Source organism: Acipenser ruthenus, chromosome 10, assembly GCF_902713425.1.
Source record: "Acipenser ruthenus chromosome 10, fAciRut3.2 maternal haplotype, whole genome shotgun sequence".
Classification (NCBI taxonomy): Eukaryota; Metazoa; Chordata; class Actinopteri; order Acipenseriformes; family Acipenseridae; genus Acipenser; species Acipenser ruthenus.
This window is the reverse complement of record NC_081198.1, coordinates 52,426,906-52,450,864: the sequence shown is the minus strand read 5'-3', so window position 1 is coordinate 52,450,864 and position 23,959 is coordinate 52,426,906. Positions and strand designations below refer to the sequence as shown.

Here is a 23,959-nt window from a genome sequence, read left to right as displayed (position 1 = left end):
GACATCCTTACCATTTCTTTATTGACAGATCCGTAAGGGGGATGCTCCGCACCCCAGTCCCAACAACCATCAGGAACGCAGACAGCAGCATTGTAACACGGAGACCTAGGAAGAGGACAAGCATTTGTTTTCAAATCTAAGAGGCACGTTATACCCCTTAAGCAAGTCATCAACACAACAGAGTACTGAGCAGTTCAGTTCAATTACAATGGGCTACAGAGGCGACATACATCATCTAAGAAGTTAACATCTTGAAATAATTAAAAAAATTATTTTATTTATTTTTTAATTAAACATTAATCTCTAAACGCTACATAATGCGATACAGATGCTATTACAGTGGGAACCTTTATGTAATAATAACATAATCATTGTGAAGCCCTTGTAAAAGCTGGTCCTACTGCACCCCTCAGCATGCACTGCTGTGCAGGATCTCCGTGTACATCAGCTGCAACAATCAAAGGCCCACTGTTTAATTATGGAAATATCATTAGCAATGATGGGCTTTAAGAGGAGTTGCGCTCTGCTTTTTTATATTTCATTTCTCCAGCCTCCGATTACAGGACACCTGTAATAATAATAAACAACAATAACAATAATGTCTGTATTTACTGCTTCCTTTTTAAAAATACACTGGGGGGCGCTGGAAACTGGCAAATTCCATGGTGGTCAGTTTGAAGACCCCAATTCATTTCAGCGCTGAATCTGGACATGCATCAGGAACAAACTGGTGTTGCCTCTGCTCCCTGGCTTCTCCAGAACGTGTCAAGCTACTGCAGTTTCAGAATAATGTCATTTTTTGACATGGAGTGTTATAGTATTTATTAGATTTGAGGTAGTCAAAGTGCTTTTTAGTTGCATGAAAATGACAATATCGATAATCAGTTTTATTTTATTTTGAATTTCAGGTACAGTATCCTAAATGCTGAAGTTATTTTGGTTTCACAAAAAGTCTCCATGTGTCCTGTACTTCACAAATGAACGACAGACTGAAGCGGTGTGTCTTTTTCAAGTTACGTCAGTCGCAAGACTCAAGCCTAACAGTAAGCACAAGGAATGTACTGTGTGGGTATTGTGAGGGCAGTACAGATCTCCCCTGTTATTTCACAGGGTACTGTGTGGGTATTGTGAGGGCAGTACAGATCTCCCCTGTTATTTCACAGGGTACTGTGTGGGTATTGTGAGGGCAGTACAGATCTCCCCTGTTATTTCACAGGTACTGTGTGGGTATTGTGAGGGCAGTACAGATCTCCCCTGTTATTTCACAGGGTACTGTGTGGGTATTGTGGGGGCAGTACAGATCTCCCGTTATTTCACAGGTACTGTGTGGGTATTGTGAGGGCAGTACAGATCTCCCCTGTTATTTCACAGGGTACTGTGTGGGTATTGTGGGGGCAGTACAGATCTCCCGTTATTTCACAGGGTACTGTGTGGGTATTGTGAGGGCAGTACAGATCTCCCCTGTTATTTCACAGGGTACTGTGTGGGTATTGTGGGGGCAGTACAGATCTCCCGTTATTTCACAGGTACTGTGTGGGTATTGTGAGGGCAGTACAGATCTCCCCTGTTATTTCACAGGTACTGTGTGGGTATTGTGAGGGCAGTACAGATCTCCCCTGTTATTTCACAGGTACTGTGTGGGTATTGTGAGGGCAGTACAGATCTCCCGTTATTTCACGGGTACTGTGTGGGTATTGTGAGGGCAGTAGAGATCTCCCCTGTTATTTCACAGGGTACTGTGTGGGTATTGTGAGGGCAGTACAGATCTCCCCTGTTATTTCACAGGTACTGTGGGGGTATTGTGAGGGCAGTACAGATCTCCCCTGTTATTTCACAGGTACTGTGTGGGTATTGTGAGGGCAGTAGAGATCTCCCCTGTTATTTCACAGGGTACTGTGTGGGTATTGCGAGGGCAGTACAGATCTCCCCTGTTATTTCACAGGTACTGTGGGGGTATTGTGAGGGCAGTACAGATCTCCCCTGTTATTTCACAGGTACTGTGTGGGTATTGTGAGGGCAGTACAGATTTCCCCTGTTATTTCACAGGGTACTGTGTGGGTATTGTGAGGGCAGTAGAGATCTCCCCTGTTATTTCACAGGTACTGTGTGGGTATTGTGAGGGCAGTACAGATCTCCCCTGTTATTTCACGGGTACTGTGTGGGTATTGTGAGGGCAGTACAGATCTCCCCTGTTATTTCAAGGGTCCAGCACGTTGACATGTACACGCTCCTCTTGCCTAATTCACTGATTCCAATGTTTCACAATTGTTTATGATGTGGAGCAATACGACGGAAACCCTGTATAGCAAGTTTCAGGAAGTTGAAAAAAGACAGAAAGCGAGAACTGGGTGAGCTCTGTGGAGCTCTGGATGGTACGTCAGTTACAGCAGAGCTGTCATTTAAAAATGCCAAACTGTTTCACTATACATTACGCACAAAAAATTATTTTTTATTAATGACATTGTATGCATGCATGCATGCCTATATCTGCCTACAGCTAAGACACAGTATGTCCAGGTTTGATAACCCTAACCCTGCAGCTCACACAGCATGTCCAGATTTGATATTGCACGATTGCGCTTTTGTATCAGAGGCACCTTTTGGTGAAACTAATCAAATTTCATTGAGAAGAAAGAAAGGTTCCTTCATTATTTCCCCCTCTGCATGCAGTTGTAGGTTTTGCATTAAACTGCTCTCCAGTACATTAAGCAGGCATACGGCATGCCTTTGCTTCAGGTTTCCCATTACAACAAGTGAAGGCTGAATAGCTCTGTTCTCTCCGGTTAAATTCACTGAAGTGCCATGAAAGGAGCAGCAGAAAAATGATTTTCACAACTTTTCTTAGCTATTTAACAGTCTCAAAATATTACCTTTTTTTTTTTTTTTTTTTAAATCCTGCTACCACGCTACAAAAGTGACTTCCTGTGAATCCCAGCTGAGCAGCACAGGTATAATGCACAGGAAGTGAATTTATAGTGAAAATAAAGTCTGAAAACCAACAAGCTATAGAATCAGAGCTAATGAGGGGCAGCAACAAACATCTCGCTGGAGACTTGATTTTGAACAAATGATTCGTTGACAGAAAAATAAATGCATTTGTTCCATTTCACCAGAGATTGTGTTAAGATGCGAACCTGGTTCTAAGAGAGCTCTTTGTTGACCACACACCACCTGGTGGACATCTGTCGCTACTACATCTAAAGAAGGGTAAATTCCAATTCCATTTCCAATTCCTTTTTAAAATCAATTTACAATTCCAATTCCTTCCATGGAATTGGAATAAATATTTTAGAAACATAATAGTTATTGTGATTGTTCAACTGTTTTCATTTGAAGCCAACTTAACTGACTAACAGTGACTTCAATTTAAATGATTTGTTGCCACTGTGAGAAGCTAATTTTATTATTATTATTATTATTATTATTATTATTATTATTATTATTATTTATTTCTTAGCAGACACCCTTATCCAGGGCGACTTACAGTCATAAACAAATACATTTCAAGAATTTTTAACAGAATACTGCTAATTGCAATTTTGATTAATGATGTGTTTGGATTGTTAAAATGGAATTGAAATTGGAATTGGAAGTAGAACTGGAATGGAATGGAAATACATGAATTGACCCCAACCCTGGTTTTAGGGTACCTGCTGGACAAGATGAAATGTGGAGTGCGAAAACAGTTTCTACTTAATGGGAAGTCAGGGTTAAAATGTAAATCATCTTGATATTTGCAAATCAATCCATAATTGAGGTTGTAGGTTGCAGTGGATAATAAATGCATTGTGTCTAAAATTCAATTACCGTACATGTCATGTTGAGCTCATATCGGCTTGGGTGACTTTATCAGTGCAGAGAGTTACTGCAATAACTCATGTACAAAATAAGCAAGCGCTGCATTTCCAACATACTGCAGTGAGTCATTAGAAAAGCATGACAACACTGATACGCAGTGAATCTGTTAATAAAGCAGAACATGGTTTGGGCAATATTACCTGAAACAACATCACTTACTGAGAAAAATGAAAACAGATTTAACCTACAGTTTCACGTTAAACGTTAAAAATGCCAAGATCCTTGTAGGACCGAAATATATTGAACTGCGACAAAGAGGAAAATAAGAAAAAGATGTGATTCATTTACTGTATACCCCTTTGACTTTGTCCTGTCTGGTGTATTTATCATTGATAATACATTTCAGGCAGGTATATCTATAAATTGTAATTCATTCAACAGCCTTCTCATTTCCAGCTGGCGGCCAGCTAAATTGCCGTCTACTTTACCAGATGAGCCGCCTGAAATTATTTCAAAGAAAAAGAAAAAAAAAAGTTTTTACAGTGCTCGTATGTTCCAGTGAATAGTATTCAAATTGTTTATTTTCTTCCAGTAAAATAGTGGCAATACGAACTCAACTTTTGAGAGGTTAACAGTTCTCGGTAGCGTTTACACAAGCGAAATGCAATGTAATCGTAACGCTTGTCCTCTCGTTGCGGAATATATGTGCAAGTGTAAACACACCTATTCAAATTGAAATTTATGTTCAAACTTTGTACAGTACGAATCTCTTCTTCCTCTGTCTCCACTGTCTACTGCGCGTCGAAGAAAAAAATAGGGAAGCACTGTTGTGTCCAGGCCTTTATGGTGCTATAAGGCATGGTGCAAACATGGATACACAGCATATCAAATGTAGGCATTAATGAATGGGTTAACTCTATTATTATTATTATTATTCATTTCTTAGCAGACGTCCTTATCCAGGGCGACTTACAATTGTCACAAGATATCACATTATACATTATTTCACATTATACAGATATCACATTATTTTTACATACAATTACCCATTTATACAGTTGGGTTTTTACTGGAGCAATCTAGGTAAAGTACCTTGCTCAAGGGTACAACAGCAGTGTCCCCCACTGGGGATTGAACCCACAACCCTCCGGTCAAGAGTCCAGAGCCCTAACCACTACTCCACACTGCTGCCCCACACTCTGCGTTTGCTTTCACTTTAAAACTTGTATAGTTGGCTCATCGATCCGAGTGCCTCTCGTGGAACACAAGTTCTTGCAAAATTGAGCTGGAAACGGTATTACATTGAAAGTCTTAAATAGAGTGTATACAATCTATGTTAATAACTTTCACCCTTTTCCAGGGTTCTACATAAACAGTAATGTGATTTCTACAGTAAGCAGTCATACTTTAATGTAATAGAAATTAAAGCTAGTAAGCCGTGTATTGCAGTGTTTTGTGGCAGACAGTGACCGAAAAGGGAAGCTTCTCCAGATTTCATATAGTAGCTCATGCTAATCTACTGAGGAAGTGGTATTTTGGTTTGTGCTAATCTGTATTAATAAAATGAATAAGAAATATCCAAAAACATTTGTGTATATAAACGTAATTTGTAGGCCAAAGTGATTTTCCGTTTCAACGAATCTTGGAAGACTACAAATAAATGTAAGGACTGGTTGGTTCCATTAATATTTTTAGAAACTTAAAATTGGTCTTTTTTTAATATAAAATGCAAAAGAAAAAATGAAATACATGAAAAAATAGAAAACAAAACACAGCTTACACTTTCCTTTCCTGTACTCAAATTTACTACCAATTAATACTGCTTCTTCTCTTCTGTCTTTAATTTAGAAATTGCTTCACACTGTTCTCTTCTGGCTCACTTGGTATTATGGTACCTATATAATGTGACATTGTTTGTTTTTGTGCCTGAAATATAATTTCTCTGTTTCATTGGTGTCTGGTTCTGTCTTTCACCACTTTTACTTGCTCTTTGAATCTCTTTAAATCAGGCCATGAAATGAAGAGCCGAGCAGTTTGAGCAGAATCTGAGGTTATCCCTCAAAGGCACTCTTTCTATAAGGAAGCCGTTAAGCTGTCACACTAGTAAATTAGAAGGCGTACTGGTATTCCAGTCTTACACCAAATCAGAACCTAAGAAATGATATTTACAATGCAACTGACCCAGTGACTTGGGCAAAGTGTGCATTAAACAGGAAGGAAGAACAACAGCCTGGATCTCAAAAACCCTGATGTGTGAAACTTTACAACTGTGAACCACAAGTGAACACTGACACATCCTGTTACTTTTCATAGAAATAATTAACTACTTCATTTAAAGTGTAACTTCCATTAGATATGCCTAAAGGAGCAGATTAATGTGACTGTACTGCAGCAGTGGCAAAGCATGCATTACTGAGCAATGATTGAACCCATTATTCCAGAAAGGAATTCAACAATTTCAACTTTATCAAACCAGCCAATATCACAGAAACCAACTGCTGGCTCCAATCTGCAGCTATGTGGCCTCTTGTTAGATTTACAATAGTGATGTAAATGAAAAGCAACAAAGCTCTGAGTATTGCAGGGGTGCTGTGGAAGATCCACATGTCAAATAGACAAACTGATCACTGACAGAGATTCATATTCTATCAAAGTGCTAGTGGTGCAAAACATCACATAAAAAAGAGGAAAGTGAAAAAAAGGAATTTCAGGACAGTTCTTACTAATTTTGAAGATTTACTTGCAGAAATAGTGTTGCATGCAATGTTCGTACTGGGGCCTGTGTTGTCAAAAGACAAAAGGCTGCGCTGAAACCAGGTCTGAGAGACAGCTAACTGTTAGCACGGGAGGGCGATCACATGGCAGGTTCGGAAGTGACTCTTGAGATCCTGCAAAACCAGGGAAACCACACGGTGCACAATCATCAGGAGAGCCTGGTGCAGCAGTGATGCACTAATCCTGCAGGTGACGAGCTGCTCTACATTCAGCACAGGGTGTTACCTGGACAACGTGCCCCACGGAGCCATGCTGTTCACACTGATCAATTCACTTTCACCAGCCAGCATCCTTTACAACACAAAGAATAGCATGGTGGAGAAACACACAGCAAACAGACCATTGTTAAAGTAATTAAAAAAATTAAAAAAAAAAAACTTGAACTTTTCTTGACAGATGCTAGGCACAGAAAATTATTCAAAATGAAATCGTATGTCAGTCCTGAATATTTATTCCAGGCAAGAAACCACTATGGGCTTAAGGGAGGAGAGAAAAAAATAAATAAATAAAAATTCTACAGGGAAACAAAGTGCTGTGAATCTTTTGTGAGTGAGTGAAGTAGAAAATGAAAGGAGCACAAAATGAAGCTCCAGCCGCTGGGGAAGTGGAATTCCAATTAGTAAAAGCAGGCCTGCATTGCAAAAACGAACAATGTGAACAAGGGACCGACTGGTTTGTGGACAGAGTCTGGTATCTTCACAAATGCACGACAGAACTTCCTGTTCAGTGCACAGCTAATCGTGTTGCAAAGCGTCCCCCCCACGTCTGTGTAATTTCAATACCCAGTACTTTATTGGATGTGCTGTTGTATGCAAATAGTATTATCTGTCATTTACAAATGCCTACAGTTGCCATTTAGAATAACATTTGCATCTAGGCATAAATATATATATTTTTTAATAACAAATGTAATCCACTAGGCATCATAATTTATAAAGGATGTTTCCTACTTTGTAAAAGAATCTGTGCCTACAACAATAACAAAGTTCAGTGAGACAGAATAGAACTATGCCTCCAGTACAGTATCTAGAGAGTGAAGTCTAGTAGATAGTAAGACGGAGTCATGTGTAAATGGTTTTCTGTATGGGGCAGTCAGTGTGTTCATTTGGATTGTAAGTGGCAGTGGAGTTCCGGTGTCTTACTCCATTCATTACTAAAGCGAAGTTGTTTTGAATTGCTATGAATATACCTGCAGGCACATTGGTTTCAATTACTCACAATGACTTCACTATTCTGGATTGTCCCACTTCCCTTTATTAAGTTGTGTTGAAAATGACTCTTCATTTAAGTGAAAAATCCTGTATATGGGAAATGCATATAAAATATGAAAACATGCATGTTTTTACTTAATTGAATACAGAAGCAGCACAGTGGAAACCAGGCTCCACTATTCATTCTTTCAGTAGTCACCACTCGTCTTCCTTTGAGGGCTACTATACTAAAGCTAGTAAATGAGTTTTGGCCAATTGCTAAAAGTTTGGTATTGTTCTATATGGAATCATATGCAATTATTTGGTGTTTTGTGAAATTGGAGGGGATAGTTTGTTCCACATACTGTATGACTATTTGTGAATGTGAATATATATATATATATAGCAGTTTGATCCATTCCTGGTTTTACAAGTTTAATAAGGCACACCTGAGCTTGTCTATACACACTGGAGCTAATCAAGCTCATAGTAAAACCTGGTATAGGGGGAAACTGCTATGGAATAGGAGTCTTATTTCCATGCCTGCAATCCTGTTGGTACAGACAAAATGGGTAGATGAAAGTGAAATCTGAATGTGCCGTGCTTGGTGTTCATCTACAGATTCTGTGGTCTGAGCAGAGTATCTATAATCTTGCATGAGAGAGTCAGGTTGCAACACCACAGCTCTCTTACTTACTTTTTTGCAGAACCATTCAAGCCCATGCCATTCTTAAATTGTGCAACTATTGCCCTGCCACTACAGTGAAGAGGACGTGTTTCTGCAGGTATGCACTTGGATGAGTTCAGTGAAATGTGTCTGGGTTTGTGGATATGGCATGAGAGCCAGCTAACCAGTAAGTGCCATGTGTTTAAGTGCAGCAGTGAAACTGGGTTCCTCTTCCATTCTTCTCTTTTAAACTTCCTCATGCAAGAGGCAAGAGGTTAAAGGAGGGGTCCCTTTGTGACGCTGCTGATCAACTCATTTATACTGGGAAAGCAAAGCTAACCTCTTACTTGTGCATAAATACAAATAATAATATAGTGAGGCTTTATGCAGACTGCCAGGCATTCATTTCTTAAATTACCCTTACTAGGAACAAATCCATTACCACATCCATGGTTCCCACTTTGCTAAGAAGAAACACCATTGATTTAGCACTCAAGGAACACACCGTCATATCACTGATGAAGGAAGTGCAAAAAAACACAGACTAAATTAAATGTAAACTAATAGACAATTAAAAAGGAAAATGCAACACATTAATAGGCAAGCTACCATCAATATTTTATGAATGGAACTGATTACATGAATTAAGTTTTATTTTTAGTTGCAAACTTTAGATAACTTTAGACCTGTGCGATTACAAACCACACAGTTAAAAGGGATTATACATCATCAAGACAAAAATGAAGACAAAACAAAAGCATTCAGCCTCTCTTACCCTTTTTATCCATCAGCCACATGAACAGGAACCAAGGAATGAACCCAACTGGACCGCACAGCACAAGCATGGCAATGTCTATGCTGGTGAAGCCGTAGGCTTGCTTGGCAGAGTTCTGGATCGGACCCCAGGTGTTCCACACCATTCCCTGCATGAACCCCAGCAGAGAAAACAGGCCCAACACCAGCCATCTTCTGCTGTACACCCGACTGGCTGGCTGAACAAAACTCGAATCAGACTGCTGTGTTGTGTTCAAAAGTGGCTCCCTTTCGTCTTCTGTGCTACTCGAAACAGCACCCATATTTTTGGGTTGAACGTTCGAAGCGTGTTTTTCTTCTGGCCCGTGTTTAAAGCTCTAGAGTTATTGTTGTTTTTAACAACCGGATGTTTTTTACATATTTTTTTGCCAGTCCTTCACGCAAACACAACCAAAACAAGCTGCTGTGGACTCTCAAAGCTCTACAGCGCCTGCGCAACACGGGAACAGCGCACGGGTTATAAAACTGCAGCGATGTCAGCGCCATGTTGGCTCAACTTCCCCTTGGTTTGAACGCGATGCCGGTTGTATGGTGGAGCCCGAATGGCGGCAGTTTCGCGGCACGCACGAGATACTCATGTGAGTTTGTTTACAGGGAGCAGCTGTGAGTCAAGCAGAGCAAGAGCGATTGCGTGGAGCTAGATAGCCTGTTCACTCACTTGTCGTTAACAGTCGTCAGTTTAGGGGCCATATTTAGTAAACGTTGCCGACTGTAATGTATTTACTGACACTTTAAAGACTAGTTTGGTTTTCAAATAAAACATTCTGTCAACTATTGTGTAAGTGACGTGTTTTAAACGCGACGGTGAACGGAAATAAAAAATAAAAATAAAAAGCGTGTGGCCAGCTGAACTTGTTGTACACCAATCTTATTTTTATATGTACAAAAAACATCACTACCGGTGGCACCTTTATCGGAAAATAAAGACGAATTTGAATCAAGTCGTAAGTTACTGATGGCGATGAAAACAAAAGTGGTTCGGTACGTATGTTTTCGGATTCCTTTTGGTAATTTCTTCTGCTGAGCAGTTCATAACTTAGTTTAATGCGTCCGCAATAAAAAATAAACGTGCCCCATGTCTCTGTTTTGCAGTGTACTACAAGGCGACTTGTTTCAGTAAAGGCAACCTCTTGCTACACATCTGATTGATTATTCAAATACCGTACCAGCAAGTAGTAACTATACAACGGTCCCGCGTGCGTTGTGTTTGATGGTTTTTACAATTATTATTATTTGTTTATTTAGCAGACGCCTTTATCGAATGCGATTTACAGAAACTAGGGTGTGTGAACTATGCATCAGCTGCAGAGTCACTTACAACTACGTCTCACCCGAAAGACAGAGCACAATGAGGTTAAGTGACTTGCTTTGGGTCACACAATGAGTCAGTGGCTGAGGTGGGATTTGAATCGGGGACCTCCTGGTTACAAGCCCTTTTCTTTAACCACTGGACCACACAGCCTCATAATGCTTTCACTATGATTTTACTGTAAAAATGTCAAACAGCTGCTGTATGGAGTAAGAGCACATTCATGGTTGGATTGTTTGTGAAATCCAAATTAGAACTGTCGATTTCTGGATGCATTTGACTTCCAAAATGTGATTGTTGGGAACTGTTTCTATAGTGCAGTGCATATTGCAAACGGTTTGATTAAACCTAGGGCTAGGTGGTACTAATCAGGCTAATGCACTTTCCCCATTGGAAGACGTGGTTGAAATCCATCTGAGGTCCTAAGTGGAGTAAGTTTGGATGGGGGTTTCATCTTACCACAAAACCACCAAGCAGCCCTTTATTTGTGTGAATTTACAACATGTGGATACAGATAAGAAGGTTTACAAACGAGAGGAGGCTATTCAGCCCATCAATTGTTTGGTTGTTAGTAGCTTATTGATACCAGAATCTCGTCAAGCAGCTTCTTGAAGGATCCCAGGGTGTCAGCTTCAACAACATTACTGGGGAGTTGATTCCAGACCCTCACAATTATCTGTGTAAAAAAGTGCCTCCTATTTCCTGTTCTGAATGCTCCTTTATCTAATCTCCATTTGTGACCCCTGGTCCTTGTTTCTTTTTTCAGGTCGAAAAAGTCCCCTGGGTCGACATTGTCAATACCTTTTAGAATTTTGAATGCTTGAATCAGATCACAGCATAGTCTTCTTTGTTCAAGACTGAATAGATTCAATTCTTTTAGCCTGTCTGCATACAACATGCCTTTTAAACCAGGGATAATTCTGGTCGCTCTTCTTTGCACTCTTTCTAGAGCAGCAATATCCTTTTTGTAACGAGGTGACCAGAACTGAACACAGTATTCTAGATGAGGTCTTACGAATTACAGGGGGATACAGAAAGCACCACACGCGACAGACACAGTCGACCAGCAACTGCAGGGAATACAGAGGGGGTAAAGGAACACAATACAACAGGAATAACAGTACAGTACACAAGACACAATTACATAGATGCACGGATTGCTACAGTACTCGTTACGTGGAAGTTGCGATGCAGATTTGTGACCATATCTGTAGCATTGACACATCTTTCAGATACAATGATATAGTGCTTTCTCTACAATATTAGGGATCATTAACTTGGAGTCGTGGTTATCACAATATTTAGAGTGTCACTGGTTCAGTGCAAATCTCAATACACAATTGTTAAATGCAGGGTATTTTAATTGTTAAATGCAGGGTATTTTGATTCTTAAATACATGGTATGACTGAAAGCTGAATCAACAGAACTGCAAATATCAAACATTTCACCATAGAAATACATGAATGCTTGCTGTGCTCCAGTTCACCTTGTAGCTGTGCTGAATGCTTGCTGTGCTGCAGTTCACCTTGTAGCCATGCTGAATGCTTCCTGTGCTGTTTTCTGATGAGATGGCAGCTCATTGTAATAACGTGTGAAAAGGGCCCTTTGTCAGAAAGCTGTGCCGAGTCTCTCATTGCATTGTCTTTTGCTCCAGCTGCACAAAATCATATTCAAATTCCCTTCATTGTTCAGCACCCAATGTGTTTAAAAATGGAAAATATTTGTCAAGAATTCCAATATCTCAGGGGTCCTATAGTAGAAATCCCCACAAATGCAGCCCCTGCGTGAGACCCTGTTCTTAATCTCTATAAAGCAGGGTTACCAGGCATGGTTACAGTGCTCTTTAAGATAGATGGGATTGCCCTGGGTAGTTAGAAGTCATCACATTTCATGCACAGCTCATGTACATTCAATTGCAGGTTTCAAAACTCAAGTAGATGCACACTCGCTGAAAGGCACTTTTCTACCACATTGTTTCTCTTTCATTTGACAGAAACAAGGAGTACAAAACGTTTTGTGTTTTTATTTCAGTTAAATTGCCTCATTCAGAGCTGCAGTTTTAAACAAAAAATATTTTAAAAGTTAGCTTTTTTTACTGAAAAACCAGCTGGTTACTTTTGTATTTATTTTAGTTTATTTCTGCTCATACCTGTGTAATCAGAGCGCAGGGATGGAAATAAGAATCCTATTGCAGAGCAGTGTCACCCATTCCACGTTTTACTACCAGCTTGATTAGCTCAGGTGTATTCATTAAACTCAAAGTAAAACCAGGAATGGATCAAACTGCTGTGAATGGGAGTTTATTTTGATCCCTTATATATAATGTGGGACTGCAAGATTCTAATTTGGTCTAATTTACCATTTATTCACACATAAACACACACTTGAGTAGATATTTGTTAATTCCAGATTTGTTTTTTTAAGACACCAGTGAAAGTGTTGCTAATATCACAGCCTGAGCTCAAAGCACAAGACCTTGTAAGGAACTGCAGTCTCCAAGTTCAGAGAGAGACTAACACGCTCTCTACTGTGGCTCCCTGTGCTTAACAGATATTTTATATTTACTCAATAGGACTCGCTGAACCACCAGAGTTCATTACGTACGACACCCCCTGAAAACTCTCTCCTGATTCCAGTTCTTCCACAGACATGAATACCAAACCCTACAGTCCTGAAGAGGCCCGGGGCATTGTGGGCTCGTTGAAGCAGCCTGCAGTCTTCTGTAACATGGCTTGCGATTGGCCAGCACTGAAGTGGAGCGTGGAGTATCTGTCCAGTGTCCTAGAAGATAAGCCACTCAGGTTCCGGATTGGAAAGAGACAGACAGCAAAAGGTTAGATCAGGGCTGCTGGGGAAAAAGCATGTCCACCATATAATACAACACAATACAATACAACATGTGTTTGAGCACAAGCCAAGCAGAGTGTGTAGGTCTGTATTCAATGATGCATTCTGACATTCACAATATAATACAACACAATACAATACAAGGTGTGTTTGAGCACAAGCCAAGCAGAGTGTGTAGGTCTGTATTTAATGATGCATTCTGACATTCACAATATAATACAACACAATACAATACAACGTGTTTGAACACAAGTCAAGCAGAGTGTGGAGGTCTGTATTCAATGATGCATTCTGACATTCACAATATAATACAACACAATACAATACAACGTGTGTTTGAACACAAGCCAAGCAGAGTGTGGAGGTCTGTATTTAATGATGCATTCTGACATTCACAATATAGTACAACACAATACAATACAACATGTGTTTGAACACAAGCCAAGCAGAGTGTGGAGGTCTATATTCAATGATGCAGTCAGGCATTCAACTATACACTTACTGCGTTTCACTCCAGGGATGTGACTGGGGCATGATTTCTTGAGTCTTTGTTAAAATCACAAACTGCAATACAAATACAGCTGGAGAGGTCTGCAAATTAGAGCAGGTCTACCAATAGCAGGCTGGCAGTTTTAAAATCCAGCAAAATCCATCTTTTACAAGCAAAATGGTTATCATGCCACATTTATCTCACACCCAGAGCCAGACCTCCACATGCATCAGTATATCTGTTTGTGTGGCTCTGGGTCAGTATAACAGACCTCCACATGCATCAGTATATCTGTCTGTGTGGCTCTGGGTCAGTATAACAGACCTCCACATGCATCAGTATATCTGTCTGTGTGGCTCTGGGTCAGTGTAATTAGCTGTGCAGTGTTTCACAGATCATTGTGCCTAGAGCTGCAGGGCACGTCTGACAGGTCGACACTGCATTTCAGAACAGGGTTGGATGTGATCATGAAATCAGTGTGTACACTGGGTAACGATGCAACAACCTCGGTGCACAAGCTTCAGTTAACCAGCCCCAATTAGAATGTGTTTAGAATCCATACAGTAATTTTGTGCTAATTTAATTACCATTCATAAACTGGCTGTGCCGTTGACATAGTCCAACCAAAGCATTCAAATGTTGAACAATATCTTTTTTTTCTATTCTGTATTTTTGTCTTTTTAATAATTGTTTTTTTCTAAATAAAAAGTTTTAGGTCTATCAAAAAATAAGTGAATGCAACTTTAACAGTCAGGCTGGAGGCATCTGGCCAGATTGTCAGTGTCGGGTGTAGAAGCTGTCCTGTGAAGATCAGATTCTCAGCGTCCGGGTGTAGAAGCTGTCATGTGAAGATCAGATTGTCAGTGTCCAGGTGTAGAAGCTGTCATGTGAAGATCAGATTGTCAATGTCCAGGTGTAGAGGCTGTCATGTGAAGATCAGATGTCAGTGTCCGGGTGTAGAAGCTGTCATGTGAAGATCAGACCTCTCATTCTTGTTTTGGATGCTTTCAAAGAGAGTTGATGACACCTGCCATATAAAAGTCAAAGCAAAGTTAAATCTTTGGTTGCTCTGGGCCATGCTTGATCATCATTCCTTGTTTACTGTGCAGCAGGCTTTCCTGTAATCTTTAACGTTCTCTCCCTAGCTCCTCAGTTTGAAACCCAATGCTGTTATGCCGAGGCTACGCTGAGTGAATTTCTAGCTTGGACCCAAGGACAGCCTGACGCTGCTATCGGACCGTTCAGTACCTCCCCGTACTCACAGTGCTGGGCCTATGCTGACTACAAGTACATTGCCATGCTGTTTGAAGAGGAGTCAGCAATGTTTCAGGTACAGTGCGTGACACTATGGTGTGCTGTGTTTGTACAGTACGTCTCCCAGCCAGGGTTTGGGTCAGAGTTGCCATTTGAAAGTGTCTGGTTTGGGGACTATTTTCCACAGCAGCAGTCCTGAGTGTACAAGTGACTTTGATCACTCTGGGTTCATTGCAGCCTCCTGTAGGCCACACATCTGTAATTCATGCCAGTCACCCTTCTTTGTAAATAGAAACAACAAAGAACTGGCAAATGGGTAGGTTTTATGAAAATAAAACAACAATGGCGCTCTTTGAGTATTTTAAATCCTTACATTGCACTGTTTATCATTTACAGTTGCCTGAATATAGTAATGATTTCATTATCCACAGCGTTGATTGACAGTTATAAAGGCCGGCTGATTTAACCAAGTGTGTTATCATTTTAAAGAGAAAGTTGGTACAAATATACAGAGTTTTATATACTTTCCTGCAAGCTAGTGGCTTAAACAGTAGGCATACAACCTACATTAAATTTGGTAAGGATCAACCCACTACAAGGATCAGCCCCCTCCGAGGATTAACCCCCTCCAAGGATTAACCCCCTCCAAGGATTAACCCCCTCCAAGGATTAACCCACTCCAAGGATTAACCCACTCCAAGGATTAACCCACTTCAAGGATTAACCCGCTCCAAGCATATATTGAATGATCCAGTCTATAACCTATAATATATTCCAGAACAACCCACCTACAGTATATCCAACAAGGCAAGCTGTGCCCTTCCCATACATTCTTAACCTCTGTAGCCTCCAAATCTAAATGTGCAGCTCACAAAAGTAATGAGTGATAAATGGTTAAGATGTTGTGTGCTCAAACACAACATACTGACATTCCTTTGCAGTGACATTTCATTTTCCAGAGGCCCCATTTCCAATCTGTTTCATAGCTGATTTATTTTACTGCATTGGCTTAGCAAACACATTGTCTGTTTTTCGATTAATGCTTTTTACCCCCGGGTGCAATCTACATACATCATGCAAGTCATGTTACAAAACTAATAAGAAGTCTTGACATTACCCTCCCGAGGTGCCGTTCACAACTTTTGGAACATCCACAAATGGTGTGTTTTTGTTTTATTGTCCCTCAGTGATTCACGTAAATGCCAGAATTGTGCCATTGAAATGACTAGCGTATGTATTTCTTTGTCTTATTATTATTATTATTTATTTCTTAGCAGACGCCCTTATCCAGGGCGACTTACAATTGTTACAAGATAACACATTATTTTTACATACAATTACCCATTTATACAGTTGGGTTTTTACTGGAGCAAACTAGGTAAAGTACCTTGCTCAAGGGTACAGCAGCAGTGTCCCCACCGGGATTTGAACCCACAACCCTCCGGTCAAGAGTCCAGAGCCCTAACCACTACTCCACATTGCTGCCCCACTGCTGATGTACTTCCACGACAGGAGGTTCTGGTGAAGACAAAATAACAAAACCAAAGCTTGAACTCATTTGGCATTCCGGGATTGTCAAAGAATTTGATGAGGTTGATGAGGTTTTACAGCTGCTTGTTTCTTATAGGATGTGGTGTGGACGGACTTTGGATTCCCAGACAGAGACGGGAGGGATAGCACTCTGTGGATTGGCACAGAGGGAGCCAACACTCCTTGTCACCAGGACTCGTACGGATGTAACCTGGTGCTCCAAGTACACGGAAGGTAGCCAGTTAGAAGCGTGTTGTGTTTGCTAACGGTTACATGACCCACATTTGTAGCCCTATCGAAGGTTTGTTTTTCATGCCTTGTATGTTGTTCCTACAGAAAACGATGGCACCTCTTCCCATCAGAAGACACCCACTGCCTGTACCCCACCAGAATCCCCTACGAGGAGTCCAGTGTGTTCAGCAGGGTCAATGTGGTCAATCCAGATTGGAATCGGTTTCCTGCCTTTGCCAAGGCCAGTGCCCATGTGGTCACACTGAACCCAGGACAGGTATCACTGCTTATCAATACTATTGGTGACTCAATTTAACACTGCAAGGACACAGGAGGCGTCTGTCCACTACTTCAGGACATTAACATTATTTCATGATTAGTGTGTTCTGCCCTCCCTATTCATATGAAAAACTCACTAAATAATTCAGATCGTTATAGAACAGGATTCATGAAGAATTACGTAATAAAGGTTTTAAATGCCATTAAGGTGTTTAATGCATCACCTTGTCCTAATCTTAAACTGTGGTGACTTTAAGCAAAGTATCTTTCCTGACAGGTGTATCCATTTCTCAGTCATGATGGATATGTTATCATCCCAGTATGGGGCCGGGTCATTAGCCTGTTGAACCTTCACCTGTTCTATTAGCCTAAGTGATCTTTCTGATTTATAATAAAGCATGAACTCAGACAATGGTGACATCACAGCACACCTGCTTTCTTTTTATGAATGCATATATTCCGTTCTCCTTTTCTAAACGTTATGGTTGGACAGCAGTTAAAGAGCAGAAATCCTACTGCACCATGAGATAAGATACTGTAACATACTGGGGCAGGCGGATTTCAGAGGTGTCGCAGTGCAGCTAAACTGACGCTATGGATTTCAGAGGGGTCACAGTGCAGCTAAACTGACGCTATGGATTTCAGAGGTGTCGCAGTGCAGCTAAACTGACGCTGTGGATTTCAGAGCGGTCACAGTGCAGCTAAACTGACGCTGTGGATTTCAGAGGGGTCACAGTGCAGCTAAACTGACGCTATGGATTTCAGAGGTGTCGCAGTGCAGCTAAACTGACGCTGTGCATTTCAGAGGGGTCACAGTGCAGCTAAACTGACGCTGTGGATTTCAGAGCGGTCACAGTGCAGCTAAACTGACGCTGTGGATTTCAGAGGTGTCACAGTGCAGCTAAACTGACGCTGTGCATTTCAGAGCGGTCACAGTGCAGCTAAACTGACGCTGTGCATTTCAGAGGTGTCACAGTGCAGCTAAACTGACGCTGTGGATTTCAGAGGGGTCACAGTGCAGCTAAACTGACGCTGTGGATTTCAGAGGGGTCACAGTGCAGCTAAACTGACGCTGTGGATTTCAGAGGTGTCACAGTGCAGCTAAACTGACGCTGTGGATTTCAGAGGTGTTGCAGTGCAGCTAAACTGACGCTGTGGATTTCAGAGGTGTGGATTTCAGAGGTGTCACAGTGCAGCTAAACTGACGCTGTGGATTTCAGAGGTGTTGCAGTGCAGCTAAACTGACGCTGTGGATTTCAGAGGTGTCACAGTGCAGCTAAACCAGGTCTTTAAAACACAAACATGAGCCAACAGGTGTTTGTCAAGATTAAAAAATAAATTCCATGCACAAGCAATTTAGTATGGTGAGACATGAGTAAACATTCAGTATAGCTTCATGCAGTTTTCTTAGTCAAAGCCATTCTGTGAAATTGTAAAAATTAGTTCCATTAAGTCTGCTTTGCTCGGTATGTCTTTTTTTTTTTCCTCCTTCATATCATATCGAATTTACTTCAGCTCAAAGTGATTTGTTTTTTGTTTGTCTTTTTTCAGTTTAACTCTGCATTTGCCTGTTTATCTGGGGGATGTTTTAAGTAAAGGGGAGGAGATACTGTCTGTTTTAGAGAGTTAAACATGTGTATTAGTTTTAATACTGGTTTCTTTTTCCTTTTAATACTAGCAGGAACATCTGTGAGCTCCACAGAAGTGAATTATTACCCTTTTTAAGGACCAACCAGAGGGCTATCCTGTGTACCAAGTGAAAGCTTTTCCGACCGTGCCAAATAAATGATATCGCTGGTTTTCCATTTAATCCCAAATACCAAGCCCATGCATTGACTTGTCGGTCTACTGCAGTCAGAGCTGTTAGACATTTGCATGTTCAGTATACCGATGCTATCTCATTATATCCCACAAGCTAACAGCGGCAACAAATCACAGCACCTTGAAATCAGCCTTGAAATCAGCCTTGAAATCAGCCTTGAAATCAGCCTTGAAATCAGCCTTGAAATCAGCCTTGTCCAACATCAGAAGGTAAACTGGACTGGGTCCAGGCCTGTGAGGCCTGCCTGTGCTCCAGGGGCTGGTGCTGGTGGCCCAGTACAGTGTCCTGCTAACAAGGTGTGCTTACCTAACTGAGATTATCAAACAAGATACCGTTGACTGGCCAAATGAACATTCTTCATCTCCGGAGATTTCTCTTGCATTGGCATTCTGAGTGTAAAATAATGTTATCTCCAAAAGTGGAGATAAATATATAAATATACACACACACACACACACACATTCTGCATGATCTACAGTACATTATGGGATAATGTGTTGCCATCAGTTACCTTTGTGATGTCATAATAAACATTCCACCTCCTGGAAGCAGAGCTGACATACAAATTATTACCAGGCAGGTTTTATATAGATTCCACGGTTTCTAACAATAGCTCCCTTCCAGCACACCCCCTTTCCCCTACATACTGTATGTTTAGCCCTTCCACCAGACTTGTTTTCTTTGGAAGCATATGGTGAACGTAAGGAAATATTATCCTGAGGCCCAAGCCGTGGAATTTGCTTTTTTTTCTACACATTCACACACAGATTGCTTCCTCTTGCTTTATAACGTCAATGTTTGCAGAGCCATTGAGGAGCATAACCCTAAAAGCCTGTTTGACGTCTGGGGAAGATTTATAATTGAACAAACATACTTGAAATGGCAGGACTGGAAAGACAAAGTGTGCTTCCTTGCTGTGTCACAAAGTGATTTCCTTCTTTGTTTTATATCCCATGATCAGGTCCTTTTTGTTCCTAGACACTGGTGGCACTATGTGGAGTCCATTGATCCAATCACTGTCAGCATCAACTCCTGGCTTGAAATGGTAATTCAGAAGAGTCTCTCATGTTCACTGTACTTACAATATTGCATCTGTGGTGCTGTATGTTGATTTTTTCTGAAAGCACGGATAGTTGTTTTTCCTTGTATTTTTATCATTTATGTGTTAATGAATGGTGTGTATACTGTATGACTTGCACAGAACGAGTTATAAAGCTGTATGACATAATGCCGTTCCACTAGCGACTGCACTCTAGTCATAATGACTGGTGTGTATACTGTGTGACTTGCACAGAACCAGTTATAAGGCTGTATGACATAATGCCGTTCCACTAGCGACTGCACTCTAGTCATAATGACTGGTGTGTATACTGTGTGACTTGCACAGAACCAGTTATAAGGCTGTATGACATAAATAAATAATAAATAAATAATTTATTTCTTAGCAGACGCCCTTATCCAGGGCGACTTACAAGATAATGCGACTTACAAGATAACGACATAATGCCGTTCCACTAGCGACTGCACTCTAGTCATAATGACTGGTGTGTATACTGTGTGACTTGCACAGAACCAGTTATAAGGCTGTATGACATAATGCCGTTCCACTAGCGACTGCACTCTAGTCATAATGCAGAACACAAACAGCCAGGCCTCCTAACTGTTCACCCTGACTGGACTGAAGCGTTACAAAGGACTGCATTGTGTATCATTGTTTACAGATTCTTATTGTCAATTCCTGGTAGCTGTCACTGCGGAATAACAAAAAAAAACTATAGGATTAATGAATAGGCTGTCATGAACTATAGGATTAATGAACAGGCTCTCATAAACTAGGATTAATGAATCGGCTCTCATAAACTAGGATTGATGAATAGGCTCTCATGAACTATAGGATTAATGAATAGGCTCATAAACTAGGATTAATGAACAGGCGCTCATAAACTAGGATTAATGAACAGGCGCTCATAAACTAGGATTAATGAACAGGCTTTCATAAACTAGGATTTAATGAATAGGCTCTCATTAACTAGGATTTAATTTATAGGCTCTCATAAACTAGGATTAATGAATAGGCTCTCATAAACTAGGATTAATGAATAGGCTCTCATAAACTATAGGATTAATGAATAGGCTCTCATGAACTATAGGATTAATGAATAGGCTCTCATAAACTATAGGATTAATGAATAGGCTCACATGAACTATAGGATTAATAAATAGGCTCTCATAAACTAGGATTAATGAATATGCTGTCAAACTATTTATTTGTTTATTTTTGGGGGGGGGCTCAAATCAAGCAAACTATTGCAATCACAAAAAACAATTCTCCCTTTGTATGTCTGTGCTTCTTGGTGTGCTGTGGTTCTAAGGGCCCCTATTTCCTCTATCCTCAGGACGTCGATGATGAAGCACGTGTGGGAGAGGCCCTCACTAAAACACTGGTCTGTGCCCTGAAGTCTGCTCCGAGCCCTGACAATTCAGATAACTGGTTAAATCCCACTGAGGTATATTTGTATTGTGTAGGCAGACGCTTCGCTCAGAGATCAGCCCTCTGGCTTGAGGCAAAAAGACCCCCAGTGCCAGGGCACAGCAGAAATCTCACAGCTAACCACTGCGGCTAAAGAAGCCCTGGAAGTTATACTAAAGGAATACTGACCAGGCAAAACGTTAAGATAATGGCTTCTCAAATGCAAGCGATATGCTCAAAACCTTAAAAGCAAGGCTGGTGTGATGCGCCATCAGCAACCTGGACAGACAGTGAGCTCCAAAGACAGGAGAAGCACAGCACGGAGCTGCTCACAAGCAGAGTCTCTGTGTCCATTCGGAGGGGGAAGAGAGTGCTAATGCAGCTCAGTTTCCAGCCCTATCAATCAGCAGAGAGTCTCTGTGTCCATTCGAGTGCTCTAATGCAGCTTGGCTTCCAGCCCTATCAATCAGCAGAGAGTCTCTGTGTCCATTCGAGTGCTCTAATGCAGCTTGGCTTCCAGCTCTATCAATCAGCAGAGTCTCTGTGTTCATTCGAGTGCTCTAATGCAGCTCGGTTTCCAGCCCTATCAATCAGCAGAGTCTCTGTGTCCATTCGAGTGCTCTAATGCAGCTCGGTTTCCAGCCCTATCAATCAGCAGAGAGTCTCTGTGTCCATTCGAGTGCTCTAATGCAGCTCGGTTTCCAGCCCTATCAATCGAGCAGCTTTCCTATAGAGTACATGTTATCCCAAATTATATGACAAAATGTAATCCCCCAGACAATAAAAACATTTCAATGGGATTTCCACAGTTCTGTTCTCGCAGGGTAACAGCATGTGGATTCACATCGTAAGTGTCCTCTACAGTCTTGATAAAAATATGTCACAAAGGGCCCACAGCGATAGCAGCCTGCCTTCGAGCTGAAGGAAGGTTACATTAAAATCCAGGACCTTAAAAAGGAAAGAGCAAACCACTTAGCATTTAACAGCTATGACTAGGCATCTCTCAAAATAGGGAGACATTGACCTGCTACCAAACTCAGGATGCTGAGAATGGAAAGCAGGTTGCCCTGGTGGTTCTGACAGCTGGGACAGAGCCAAGACAGTTCAGATCTGATTCCCAGCTTCTACCCTGATTCACTGGGTTACCTCCCTGTGAGTCAGTCATCCAGCTGGAGAATTGGGTAGCAGTAGTACCTCCCCACTGGAACCGAGGGAATGAGTCTCTGTAATGACTTCCAGAAGATCAAAAAAATAAAAATGCATTGAGCTGACTCTTAATTACTCTGATATTTTCCTTATTATCCAGGTTGAAGCCACATCACATGAAACGAATCTGCGGTACCTGAGCCTTGCTGTGCAGTCATGCCTGGGCAAGCGGAAGGACCTCTGTAACGAGACCTTGTCTGTGAATCCTGGGGCAGCGGTGAGCTCCCACACGAAGAGGAAACGGGATACCGATGGAACTACGGCAAATAAAATAGGAAGAAAAAATCATTGTGAACCTCCGCAGTTTACCTTCGGACCTCACCTGATTCCCGTGCCTCGGAAATTAGACGAGCAATCAGCAAGTCCTGGGGACAAAGGAGGAGAGCGGTGCAGCTGTAAGCACTCTGATTGCAGTGCACCCAGTAATAAACTTGAGAGGCACCGCTGTGAAAAATGCAGTCCCAGCAGTTCACCTGAAAGAGACAGCACTAATGAGGCTGTGCTGGAGGAAGATAAGAAGGAAGCAGACACTTTAACAATCACTACCAACGACCTGCTAGATTGCCTGCTCCAGCCACAGGTTGTCTCTTTAGTTGCTAAGCTTCTGTTCGATAAACAGGGCACGTTTTGATTTTTGTTTGTGTTTCAATAATGTTTGTAATAAGCTCATCATTGTTATTAAGTGTCCATCTGTTCCTGCCCTCTCTGTTTATGTAAGAAAGTTAAACATATAGTCAAAACTTTACCACAGTATTTTTGCACTTTTCCCATGCTTACACAATGCATTTACCACAGTTTACCCTGGTTTGCTATGTTTTTTAAATATGCGTTATCATACCTTTCTGGTCTTTACAATGCTTACCTATGCTTCACCATGATGTCACTGTGCTTTATTACACTGCTGTGCTTTTAATATGGGAAACTTTTATAACGGTAGGCTCTCTGCCAGTTTGAACCCTGCTGGTCTGAAATGAGCTACAATCTGAACACTGCTGGTCTGAAGTGAGCTACAATCTGAACCCTGCTGGTCTGAAATGAGCTACAATCTGAACCCTGCTGGTCTGAAATGAGCTACAATCTGAACCCTGCTGGTCTGAAATGAGTTACAATCTGAGCCCTGCTGGTCTGAAGTGAGCTACAATCTGAGCCCTGCTGGTCTGAAATGAGCTACAATCTGAGCCCTGCTGGTCTGAAATGAGCTACAATCTGAACCCTGCTGGTCCGAAGTGAGCTACAATCTGAACCCTGTTGGTCTGAAGTGAGCTACAATCTGAACC

At 41.2% G+C, this 23,959-nt stretch overlaps 2 protein-coding genes across 4 annotated transcripts in view; one reads left to right on the top strand and one right to left on the bottom strand.

Moving 5' to 3' along the window:
* Positions 1 to 9,518, bottom strand: part of LOC117409996 (solute carrier family 49 member 4-like) — a 38,495-nt gene extending 28,977 nt beyond the window's left edge. Inside the window, exons 1-2 of the mRNA XM_034016322.3 lie at positions 9,206 to 9,518; positions 12 to 105 (exon numbers count right to left, since the gene is read on the bottom strand). Of these exons, the coding sequence (XP_033872213.1) occupies positions 12 to 105; positions 9,206 to 9,506 (395 nt within the window). The 5' untranslated portion in view covers positions 9,507 to 9,518. The remainder of the gene's footprint in view (positions 1 to 11; positions 106 to 9,205) is intronic.
* A 221-nt stretch (positions 9,519 to 9,739) lies between these two features.
* Positions 9,740 to 23,519, top strand: LOC117412346 (HSPB1-associated protein 1 homolog). Of its 3 annotated transcripts, none has more exons than XM_059032616.1 (8): positions 9,740 to 9,821; positions 13,190 to 13,386; positions 15,036 to 15,220; positions 16,772 to 16,908; positions 17,011 to 17,182; positions 19,968 to 20,051; positions 21,403 to 21,513; positions 22,783 to 23,519. In XM_059032616.1, exons 1-8 carry the CDS (start codon positions 9,772 to 9,774, stop codon positions 23,311 to 23,313), a joined length of 1,467 nt encoding a protein of 488 aa, XP_058888599.1. In that variant the 5' UTR covers positions 9,740 to 9,771; the 3' UTR covers positions 23,314 to 23,519. The 3 variants fall into 3 exon arrangements, with proteins under 3 accessions (XP_058888599.1, XP_033876560.1, XP_033876549.1); XM_034020669.3 differs by lacking the exon at positions 9,740 to 9,821 and adding an exon at positions 9,908 to 10,224 and having other exon boundaries at positions 13,201 to 13,386; XM_034020658.3 differs by lacking the exon at positions 9,740 to 9,821 and adding an exon at positions 9,909 to 10,224.
* The last annotated feature ends 440 nt before the right edge of the window (positions 23,520 to 23,959 follow it).

Excerpts from the sequence above, each read along its gene's own strand:
- LOC117412346 (XM_059032616.1), top strand. The coding sequence starts at position 9,772 with ATGGTGGAGCCCGAATGGCGGCAGTTTCGCGGCACGCACGAGATACTC. Across the intron at positions 13,387-15,035 it reads AAAGAGACAGACAGCAAAAG|CTCCTCAGTTTGAAACCCAA; the intron begins GTTAGATCAGGG and ends TTCTCTCCCTAG. Across the intron at positions 17,183-19,967 it reads TCACACTGAACCCAGGACAG|GTCCTTTTTGTTCCTAGACA; the intron begins GTATCACTGCTT and ends TCCCATGATCAG.